We start from the raw sequence: 11,965 nt of genomic DNA on the forward strand, positions 1-11,965 counted from the left end.
GAAAACATAAATAAAATAAAATATTGTAATCAGTGGTATTTAGTGTAATGAGCCTAGATGTTCTACTGTGTTCTACTGTGGCATTTGTTTCATTACCATATATACACAGTTTAAGCACTCTATTTCATCTGGGAATGAAGGACATTCACAGTAGGTTTTGCAAAACCTTTCCAATTATCTGTTCAGCATGATTTCAAGGCACACTAAACCTTCCCTCCTTTCCCAACTGGAGTGGACAAATGCATGGGGTTTGGGGCTATCCATGGCTACTAATCATCGTGGATATGTACTTTCCTGGAGAAGAGGCATTATGCTACTTTCTAGCCATTTCTTGAGTGCATGGGTGGGAGGAGGTTGTTGCAGTCAGCCTAATTGTGGTCTTTCAAGAGACAGCTTCAACAGAATGCTTCAGAATGCTATCCTACCTCCCATTAGTCCTAGCTAGAAGGAGAAGGAGAAGGAGAACGAAAAGGAAAAGGAGAAGGAGAAGGAGAAGGAGAAGGAAAAGGAGGAGAAGGAGAAGGAAAAGGAGGAGAAGGAGGAGAAGGAGGAGGAGAAAAAAGAGAAAGAGAAAAAGAAAAAGAGAACAATAAAGTGAATGAGATTGAAAAAGAGGAGGAGAAGGAGGAAAGCTGGTTTTTAATCTCAGCTTTTTCTCTACATTTAAGGAGTCTCAAAGCGGCTTACAATCACCTTCCCTTCTCCACTCCAAAACAGACAACTTGTCATGTAGGTGGGGCTGAGAGAGTTCGGAGAGAACTGGGACTGGCCCAAGGTCACCCAGCAGGCTACATGTGGAAGAGTTGGGAAACAAACCTGGTTCACGAGATTAGAGTCCGTAGCTCTTGTGGCAAGTGGGGAAACAAACCTGGTTCACAAGATTAGAGTTCCCCTCTCATGTGGACGAGTCGGAAATCAAACCCATTTCTCCAGGTTACACTCCACCACTGTTAACCACTACACCACCAAGTAGAGGAATCTGGTCAATTAGGATTAATAAGTTAAATGACTTCAGAGACTTATGAAAGCTAAGTGAGGCAACTTCATGCATCTCTACCGATTTCAAGAGAAATCCATCTTTGCACAGGCACATGAAACTACCTTAGCCAACTTCATTGGTCTTTTAATGTCTTTTTATGAACATACATTAATTTCTCAGTAAGTTCTGTTTACTAATGGAACACAGTCAGTCGTTTTGGTAACCAGATATTTATTTGAATCCCTGCAATGCAAATTGGCATATTGTTTTGAAAGATTTACTCTGCAGGGACTGCATACTTTTTGCTCCAGAACATAGAAGCCCTCCCTTACTACATGTATGCATGTGTATGTTTGCTAACACATTCCAGGTATATGGGGGGTGGGTCAAGGACAAGGGGGTAGATGGAATACTGTCACTTCTGGAAATGCTATGGCAAAGCAATCGAGTTTTTGACGATTCCTAGAGAGGACTGACATCACTTCTGTGGGGAAACCTGGTCCAGCAGTTACTCTCTTGGAATAACCAGAAACCATAGTTTTACCATAGTTTCCAGGGTTTCCTAGACAGGTGGGATGTCAGTTCTGGGTTCCCCCAAGAAGTGACATCACACCAAAGGCCAAATCAGTGTATTTGACCATGATACTGTCAGTTGCATGTTCACCAGGGCAGGGAGCAGCTTTCTTCTACTTTGTAAATTCCCAGCCATTTGGATGGCATCATACAAGAAAATAATACAATATTAATCCAAACAAATGTATATCAGGGAAATGACATCAGAATGCTTTTTTTCTGCCAAGGGTTGGGGTTGATTATTATCATCCCTACAATTATCAAATTAAACATAATTATTTCTACCTCTACTCCAAGCCCCTAGAGAGAGCCAGCAGCCACTAGCAAAACTGTTACTTAAGACTGAAAATGCTATTAATATTCCTGAGTCATTCAGAACAGGGGCAGAGAACAGGAGAGATCCATCAGTCTGAGTTGCCAATATGAGTTGACTGTCAAAGTCAGGACTCTCAGGGTCATATGAAGCCATTGTCTGAGAGGCTGAACTGGTCTACAGAAAGAAATTTTTCACTCAAGATGGTGGTGTTTGTGGTGGTGGAGTTAGTGCTAGTGCCTCTGGCAATGTGTAAGGTTCCTCTACTTAAATGCCCCATCAGAGATCCTCTTCCTATCCTTCACAAATACTATAAATCAGGGGACCTCCTTATTGCTGGCATTATGTCCCAAATCTACATGGCTATCAATCCAAAAACATTTGAAAATCCTCCCTCAGAGGAACTGTTTGATGACCTTTTGTAAGAAAACACACTTTCCTGCCCCATTGTGCATGTAGGTTTGAGTGAGATTGCATGAGCTGGAAATGGTTGTCACTGTGTTTTCTTCTCTTTTCATTCTTGATTTCCACGCCTTGTTGCTGTTTGTATGCACTGATTTCTTCTTTCATACTTTTCCATGTTATTTTCCAGTGATGTGTATTACGTTAGCCACTTTTCGTGACTTGCTCAGCAAAATTATGTCTGGTCTGTCATCATCGATTGTGTCCAGAGATGCTTAACATTCTATTCCAATTTAATGGTTAAGAGTTGGGTATGTAGTTTGGGAGATATTTTAATGTGACTGCTCTGAATGTGTATGAGTTTCTTTCCTTTCTCTTCATTTGTTTTTTTGCATTCGGATGGTACTTTCAGCTTGAAGTTATCTGCTTTCATTCTATATCTTGTCAGAGCAATTAAGTGTCATCAAGTTGTTTTTGAATCATGGTGACCCTATTAATCAATGTCCTCCAAAATGTCACGTCATGCAAACTGAAGTGAGGTATTACAAGACCTATTTTCTCAAATATAACTCTTCATGTTCTGCAGGGGTTATTTTTCTGGTATCTTAGTTATAGTTAGTTATTGGTAATAATTATGCTGGTCTGGAATCAGAGAGAAGAAACCTTCACTTTCAGGTTGAAGTCATCTGCTTTTATTGCAGATTCCTGACTCACAACTACCAGCACATCCTGGCTGTGGACTTTGCAATAAAGGAGGTCAATGAAAACCCCCAAATCTTGCCTAACATCACTCTGGGCTTTGACATCTACAACAGCCATTTCAATCCAATTAGGACCTATCATGCCTCAATGGAACTTCTCTCCACACAGGGCAGGTTCATCCCCAACTACAAGTCTGGTGCCCAGAATCATCCAGTTGCAGTCATCACAGGACCTAACTCTGACATCTGTCTCTTTGCTGCAGCCATTTTGAGCGTCTACAAAATCCCACAGGTAAGCTGTATCCAAGGAGAATGAAACATGAATCAGTCCTTAACACTTTTTGGGTCATTCAGATATATTCTTGCAGTCAAGAACCAGCATCACTGTAAGGACAGGTAGAGCTCACTTGCAGCTTAAAGGTGCAAGGTTGAACATGGAAAATGCTTCATTGCATTTCTTGGTACTTATAAAATGAAATGATTCACAGTTAATCCTTCTTTGTGTGCATACAAATCATATACGAATGTAGAGCCTTTGTACCTCATCTTGAGCTATATTTATGTAAAAGGTGAGTTTAGTTGACATGTCAAATTATACAATCAGTAATGTGATATGGAAACCACATAAACACTAATTCTAGTTTTCAAATCTCTTTCCCACTTCTCTTTTTCTAGATTTCATATGGCTCTTCACCAAGGATAGAAAGCAAAGCACAATCTGTTTTCTTCCACCGGATGTTCCCAAACCAGGCCCAACAAAATCTGGGGATTATCCACATGCTGCTGTATTTCGAGTGGACATGGATCGGCGTGATTTCTCTGACTGATGAGACTGGAGAACACTTTGTACAGGACATGGTTCCTCTTCTATCCCAGTATGGCATCTGCTTTGACTTCATAGCCCCAATTCCAGAAATAGCATTTTCCAATGAAATTTTTGAAGGAGTGGCTGAGGGGGCTGAAATGTACAAATTTATCATGGGAAGCACTGCCAAAGTTTTGGTCCTACATGGGGAAATTCAGATCATGATTGCTTTAAGATTTTTCCTCCATCTGCCAGAAATTGAGGATATACCAATTAAGGCAACAGCTAAAATCTGGATTATGTCAGCTCAAATGGACTTCACCTCCGTACCCTTTCAAAGAGACTGGGACATCAATTTTATCCACGGGGCCATATCCTTCGCAATTCACTCCGTGGAACTCTCAGGATTTCAGAAATTTCTTCAGGGAAAAAATCTTCACTCTGAAAAAGATGATGGTTTCATCAGGGACTTCTGGCAGCAGGTGTTTCTCTGTTCATTCTCCAACTCCACAGTAGATGAGAAGGATGGAGAAATGTGCACTGGAGCTGAGATGTTGGAGACTCTTCCTGCCTCTGTTTTTGAAACAGCCACAACTGCCCACAGCTACAGCATCTATAATGGTGTTTATGCTGTGGCACATGCTTTGCAGGCCATGCAGTCCTCCAGGTTGAAATCTACAGCTACAGGACATGGTGGCCAATGGAATCATCTCAGTCAAGACTGGTGGCAGGTGACATCCTAAGCATACTCAATTGTTAAGTGTGTTGATTGATTAAATTAGTTGTACCCTGCTTTTTCTCTAGGAATTTATGAAGGCAAACAAACTGACATGGGAATAACTTACCACAAAATGAATTACACAAGGATGGGTTTGAGAGCATCCTTCAAAGACTTTACTTGTTCACTCAGACATAAAGCCATCGCATCCAAAACTGAAAGATTCATTCCCATCAGGACATCAGCCTCTGCAATCGGGCGGACTGTGTTGAGAGCGAATTTGGTGGTATTATCTTTATAAAGAGTTACCTCAAACTATATCTCTTCCCCATTGAAAATACCGATCCTAATTTCCAAACCACATGGATTTGAATCTTGAAACGGTAATATCCTACCCGAAAATGAGCCACCACAATAAAAATTCCCCCACTCAAGTCTGGGTCTGGAATTTTAATGATTTTTTTCTCAATGTCCCCCCCCCCACACTCAACAATCGAGGTAAATGTATACTATTGGTACTGTACATATTGCTCTTATCCATCAGTGCTGGTCAAATGATCGTAATAAATTGAATTAAATTGCTCTTAGCCATTTGGCAACCGTAGCTTTTGTACACATCTAAGTCTGAAGCATAGTTCGAGGAGTGATGTGCCATTGAAGATCACCTGAAACTGCTTTGACAAAATCCACTTGATTGCCTGACCCTGAAATTGATGATTGGGCTCTCGACTATGATTGTCCATATTCTGTTTGGCCAATATAGTACTTATATTTGTATAAATGACTTGGATGATGGAATAGAGGATATGCTAATCAAATTTGCAGATGACACCAAGCTGGATGGGTAGTTAATACCCCAGAGGACAGGGTCAGAGTTCAGAATGACCTTGATAGACTGGAGAGCTGGGCCATAAGCAATAAAATGGATTTCAATAGGGAGAAGTGTAAGGTACTTCACCTAGGCAGAAACAACATAAGGCACAGGTACAGGATGGGAAATAGTTAGCTTGACAACAGTACATGTGAAAGAGATCTGGGAGTCTGAGTGGACCACAAACTGAACATGAGTCAACAGTGTGACGTGGCGGTGGAATGCGCTGACTCAGAGGGTGGTGGAGTCCCAGTCTTTGGAGGTCTTTAAGCAGAGACTGGATGGCCATCTGGCGGGAGTGCTTTGATTGTGGGATCCTGCATGGCAGGGGGTTGGACTGGATGGCCCTTGTGGTCTCTTCCAATCTTGTGATCTTGTGACCTTGAGACAACTAAGGAAGTAAAGTGATGCTACACAGAGGCAGGAGATGGCTAACCACCTGTTCATCTCTTGTTTTGAAAACAGTGCAGGGTTGCCATAATTGAGCTGACTTGATAGCACTTTCCACCACCATATGGGGCACCAATATGACTATTTTTAGGCCGCTATTAGTCTTTTCTGGTTTGTATCTGGTTTGACTTTCGCATGTTGATGTATTAAATTTTCTGTGTCTCCCAGTTGTGCATCTGAACATAACTTTAAGGGGAACAATAACACAAGTTCTCTTGTTTGAAAATGTATCATCCTATTCCATATTTGCATACGTTACTTGTCCTTATGAACTGGTGTTTCACTATTTGTCCCCATTTAGCTCCACCACTTTCTGAGAAGTGTTTCCTTCAACAACAGTGCTGGGGAAAGCATTTCCTTTGACCAAGACGGGGAAATTGTAACTGAATTTGATATTGTCAACTGGGTCACGTTCCCAAACCAGTCCTTTCTTAGAGTCAAAGTAGGATGGACAGACTCAAAGGCTCCCCCAGACAAAATGTTCATCATTCATGATAACACCATTGTATGGCCAACTATGTTCAATCAGGTAGGATTTGTTTATGCTCTGTGATAGGTCAAGTATGTTTCTCCAGTGTTGAAAGAACAGTAAAATATTCATATGTAGAAATTTATCTATATTCTGGTTCTGTTGATAAGGTGATGTTTGTTCAAGGAATCATTTTATCTCTACACTTTGTTTGGTCAAGCTTTGAAACAAAAAAATTATTGTGTATTTGGTTGCTATGTCATCAAGATCCTTGGTGTGTATTGAAAAGTTACAATTATATTCAGGTATATAGAAGGCACAGAGAAAAAATATTATCAAGGCTAGCAGTATCCTGATGAATGAGAAGAAGAAGAAGAAGAAGAAGAGTTGGTTTTTATGTTCCGACTTTCTCTACCACTTAAGGGAGACTCAAACCAGCTTACAATCACCTTCCCTTCCCCTCCCCATAACAGACCCTGTGAGGTAGGTGGGGATGAGAGAGCTCTAACAGAGCTGTAACTTGCCCAGAATTTTACCAACCAACCCCTGACAACTTCCATCAAAGGGTGGGATGGTACTGTATCATCTATTTGAATGTTCCCATGGAATAAGACACTGGACAAAGCCTTGAGATGGCAGATGTAATTGGTCAAGAGCGGGTTCTTAATTTTTTTTTAAACACCCTGTTCTGGCCCACATTTTTAAGTATTCACAGTGGCTTAGAAAATGACAGCAACAAGAACTGGATAAAATATACAGAAACCACAAATAATCAAATTAAAATATAATTACCATTAATGTGAAAGCTTCTATAGTGAATTCTAATTGTCACCATGGACACTGAAAGTCTTCAACCCCTCCCCAACAACACCCAGATAGCATTTCAGAAAACTATTGAAATCACAAGTCTGTGGGGGGTGAACCATCCTAAGGGGTCAAACACCTGTGGGCCTGGTAGAAGTACCTGCACCCAGGTAATCAGTAGATGATGATCTACCCACAAAAAAGGTATAATTTGCAGCTTTTTATAAGATCCTCAGTCTGCCGCCCAATGCACTGGAGGGAATCCAACAGATGCCCATTTTCATTGGTGTAGCTTAATGCAACCTGGGATAGTCCTCTAGATTCTGTGGAGGCCATGAATTCTTAAGCACAGCCAGTCAAGGCAGAATTACCATAAATATTGAAATCCTTCAGCACAACGACACTGGCAATTCCCCGCAAAAAATTCAGCTCACTTAAACTGCCTTACCCAGACAGTATATTGGATAGCTAGGAGAATGGTAGAACTGGAAGATCCCTTAACTGTCCTTCAAACCCACCTCTACAAATGTACTAGCAATCACGAGCATGGTCTTGCAGTGTGGGAAGAGAAAAAATTCCTCAGAACCAACCCATTGCATCACATTGCTAGAAGTACTGAAGAACCGTCAACCATCCATTGCACTCCAAATGTTCTCTAGAAGGCATGCCATCATGCCATAACAAATCAATTTATCTCCCATTTGGGCTAGGTGCAGCCTCTTTCAGTTTGCAATGAGAAATGTCCTGCTGGTTATAGCAAGAGAAAGAAGGAGGGGGAATCTTTTTGCTGCTATGATTGCCTTGCATGTCCACCAGGGAAGATTTCCAATGAAAAAGGTAAGAGATCCAAATATCGCATACAATGGTTGTAGTTCACTACACAAGCATGCATATTGATCCCTGGAGCAATCCAAAATAGGTCTGCCTAGAGGAAAGTCCCATTTTATTCAACTTAGCTTGCTTCCAGGAAAGTATTCTTAAGATGGAAGCATCAGCTCCGTAAAGCTGAATGCATTTCTTATTTAGTCAGTCGTTTTTCATGCAAAGGGAAAGAATATTCAATATGCACAGATATGCAAGTTTGCTTACAAAAGAGTAACGCAGTAGAATGAATTTTTTTAAAATACAGCATATTTAGAAATTCTGGAGGGAACAATCTAGTTTGTGATACCTAGAGTAGAACAAAAAACAATTTGGCACAATCCATGAAAACCTTGTGTGCTTCAAGGGCACCACTGAGCCTAAATCCTTCCTTGTATTATTAAAGTCAGTAAGCATAGCTCTCTGATTTCAGCTGAACAGCACCAATTGGTCTATTTGTTGTATTGCAATGCACTCTGCATAGGATTTCTGTGTACCAAAAAAGATCCTTTTCCCCCCAGACATGAATGAATGTTCTCAGTGTCCTGAAGGACAGTATCCCAGCAAAGACCAGACTTTATGCCTGCCAAAAGATATAAGCTTCTTGTCTTATGGAGAACCTTTGGGGATCAGCTTGGCCACTGTTGCTCTTTCCTTCTCTTTCATCACAGCTTTGGTGCTCGGGATCTTTATTAAGCACCAGGAAACTCCCATAGTTAAAGCCAACAACCGGGACCTCACCTACACACTCCTCATCTCCCTCCTGCTCTCCTTCCTTGGTGTTTTGCTGTTCATTGGCCAGCCTGAGAAGTGGACCTGTCTGCTTCGACAAACAGCTTTTGGCATCATTTTCTCAGTGGCTGTTTCTTGTGTATTGGCCAAAACTGTTCTTGTGGTTCTGGCTTTCATGGCCACAAAGCCAGGATCCAGAATGAGGAGATTTGTAGGGAAAAAAATGTCCAGTTCTATTGTCCTTGCATGTTCCCTTTTACAAGCAACTATCTGTACTGTGTGGTTGGCCACATCTTCCCCCTTCCCAGCTTTTGACATGAACTCAATGACTGATACAATTATTATTGAGTGTAACGAAGGGTCAGTCACCATGTTTTACTGTGCCCTGAGCTTCCTTGGCTTCCTGGCCATCATCAGCTTCACTGTGGCTTTCTTTGCCAGGAACTTACCTGACAGTTTCAATGAAGCCAAGTTCATAACCTTCAGCATGTTGGTCTTTTGCAGTGTTTGGGTCTCCTTTGTTCCCACCTACTTGAGCACCAAGGGCAAATCCATGGTGGCTGTGGAGATCTTCTCCATCTTAGCCTCCAGTGCTGGCTTACTGGGCTGCATCTTTTCCCCAAAATGCTACATCATTTTGCTAAGACCTGAGCTGAACAAAAAAGAACATCTAATAAAAACAAAGAATTAAATCTTATGGCTGTATCTCAATAGTATAGCCTATTGTAATCAGCAGTATTTAGTTTACAGGGTCTGTGTTTTCTTCTAAGGCATTTGTTTCTGCATTACAATATATACTTAGTGTAAGCATACCTGAGATGAACAAAAGAGGACAACTAATAAAAAGACAGAATTAAATCTTATTTATTTATTTATTTATTTGATTCTTAACCATAGATGACTCTACCTCCCCTTTTATAGCTAATTTTGTGACTTAAAGTGCCTTTAACTTATAATTACTACTATTGTTAATCTGTCATTAATACTCTCAATCTAACTTTAATGTCATTGGCTTTAACTTATATATGGACCTGATTCTGTATTGAAATAAATATTGATTGATTGTATTGTTTTTATTTTGTAGGCACTGTATATATTTTAACTTGTTGGAAGAAGAAGAGAGTTGGTTTTTATGCTCTGCTTTTTCTCTACATTTAAGGAGCCTCAAAGCAGCTTACAAAGGACTTCCCTTCTTCTCTCCAAAGCAGACACTTTGATAGATAGCTAGGGCTGAGAGTGTTCAGAGAGAACTTTGAGTGGCCCAAATAGGGCTATTGGGGAAAAATTCGGTAAAATTCTGATTCGGCAAAATTCGGCCCGTTTTGATTTGGGAAAGGCCAAAGTCTGAACTCCCCCTATTCAGATCCATGGAATTCGGCATGCAATTCTGAGTTCGGGGAAAAATTCGGCTGAATAAAGACATTAAAAACGCATTTGCGCCTTTCTATGGCTCCGGGCGGACCTTTTTGGAGGTAGAGGTCCCAAAATCTCAGTGTAGCTTGAGGGAGCCATTCTTGCAAGAACCCCCATGTTTTGTAAAGATTGGGTCAGGGGGTCCCGAGTTATGGGGCCCGGAATGGGTCCCCCCCAAATTGCCCATTGGAATAAAGCCATTAAAAACACATTCACAGCTTTCCATGGCTCCGGGGGGGTATTTTTGGAGGTAGAGGTCCCAACATTTCAGTGTAGCTTGAGGGGACCCTTCTTGCAAGAACCCCCAAGTTTTGTGACGATTGGGGCAGAGGGTCCCGAGTTATGGGGCCCAGAAGGGGTCCCCCCCATGAACAGCCCATTGGAATGAATAGAAATAAATAGACTGTTTGGACTCGGAGTTTGGAAAACCATGCAAAGCAACACGTGACGTGACCTTGGGAGTTTGCAAACCATGGAAAGGGACAGAGGCACGCTATCTATGCATAAGGAGCAGGTGAGGGTGGAATTTCCCCTTTTGCATCGGAGTCGGGAGTCGGGAGTCTCGGGACTGGGCAAATGCATTGTTTAAGTCACAATTTGAAAACCAGTTTTGAGCGAGCATCAAAATAGACCTAACCAATCTTATGAATGAGGGAAAACCTGAGGACACACAACTGAAGCCCACCCCCTCAAACCAGGGAGAGAGAGACGCGAGCAGGCACACACACCCCAGGCAGAATGGGCGAAACCCCCCTCTCAAACCAGTACGGCTTGGCCCCAAACGGGGAAAAAAACAAGGAGGAGGAGGCGTGGCTCGGGTGCAGAGTGGAGAGAGACTTGCTAGCCGCTGCACAGAGTCAACGTTACACCTTAAAACTTTAAAAGCAGAAAACACACTCCCGCAGAGGTGAGCGGGCATACCACTGCTGCCTCCCCCCACACACAGACTCTGCTTTCTGCCCCCCCCCCACACACACAGGAAAAAAATTATAGCGAAAAGCCCCAAAATGGGTCTTACTGTGGAATGTCTTCTGACTCTTCTGTTCCATCAGGAGCAGGGACTGGGAGTCAGGAGGACTCAGGAGTAATCCAATATGATTCCATTTATGCATGGGAGGTTTTGCCTTGGATTTGCTGCTCTCTAGATGCACAGGATTGCAGTGGGTGGATGGGGGGACCACATAACTCGGGACCCCCTGCCCCAATCGTCACCAAACATGGGGTTCTTGCAAGAAGGGTCCCCTGAACGTACACTGAAATTTTGGGACCTCTACCTCCAAAAATGTCCACCTGGAGCTGTGGAAAGGCACAAATGTGTTCTTATTCGCTTTATTCAAATGGGCAATTTTGGGGGGGACCCCTTCCAACCCCATATCTCAGGACCCCCTGACCCAATCTTAACAAAACATAAGGGTTCTTGGAAGAAGGGTATGCTGAAGCTACACTGAAATTTTGGGACCTCTACCTTCAAAAATGCCCCCCGGTGCCGTGGAAAGCAGCGAATGTGCACACGCACCCCTTCCCCCCCCCCACGGGGATCTCTCTCACACACAAACAGACACTCTCTCTTTCTCTCCCTGGACCATGCAGCAGCTGGGCTCACGCTCTCAACCGCAACTGATTGGTCGGAAGAAGACCCAGCTTGGCCACCGATTGGCCGTGGGAGAATGCTGCTTACTAACTGATGGTTATGCTGCTGATTCGGAGCCCCCGAATTTGTCGAATTTATTCAGTGATCGCCCCAAACTTGCCAAATTCGGCTCATTGTTTTCCCACCTTTTCTTGAATTCAGTTCCATCCGAACTGAAAATTGCTGAATCAGGGGAAATTCGGCTGTTTTTCAGTTAGGGACAAACCGAATCGACAGCCCTAGG

The 11,965-nt window shown here is 42.4% G+C and overlaps 1 protein-coding gene across 1 annotated transcript; it reads left to right on the top strand.

Moving 5' to 3' along the window:
- Positions 1-2,068: 2,068 nt before the first annotated feature.
- Positions 2,069-9,369, top strand: LOC130490308 (vomeronasal type-2 receptor 26-like). The gene is made up of 6 exons (XM_056864136.1): positions 2,069-2,286; positions 3,083-3,260; positions 3,644-4,504; positions 6,114-6,341; positions 7,796-7,922; positions 8,468-9,369. The coding sequence occupies exons 1-6, from the start codon at positions 2,069-2,071 to the stop codon at positions 9,367-9,369; spliced, it is 2,514 nt and encodes an 837-aa protein (XP_056720114.1).
- Positions 9,370-11,965: the final 2,596 nt, after the last annotated feature.

Source organism: Euleptes europaea, chromosome 18 (assembly GCF_029931775.1).
Source record: "Euleptes europaea isolate rEulEur1 chromosome 18, rEulEur1.hap1, whole genome shotgun sequence".
Classification (NCBI taxonomy): Eukaryota; Metazoa; Chordata; class Lepidosauria; order Squamata; family Sphaerodactylidae; genus Euleptes; species Euleptes europaea.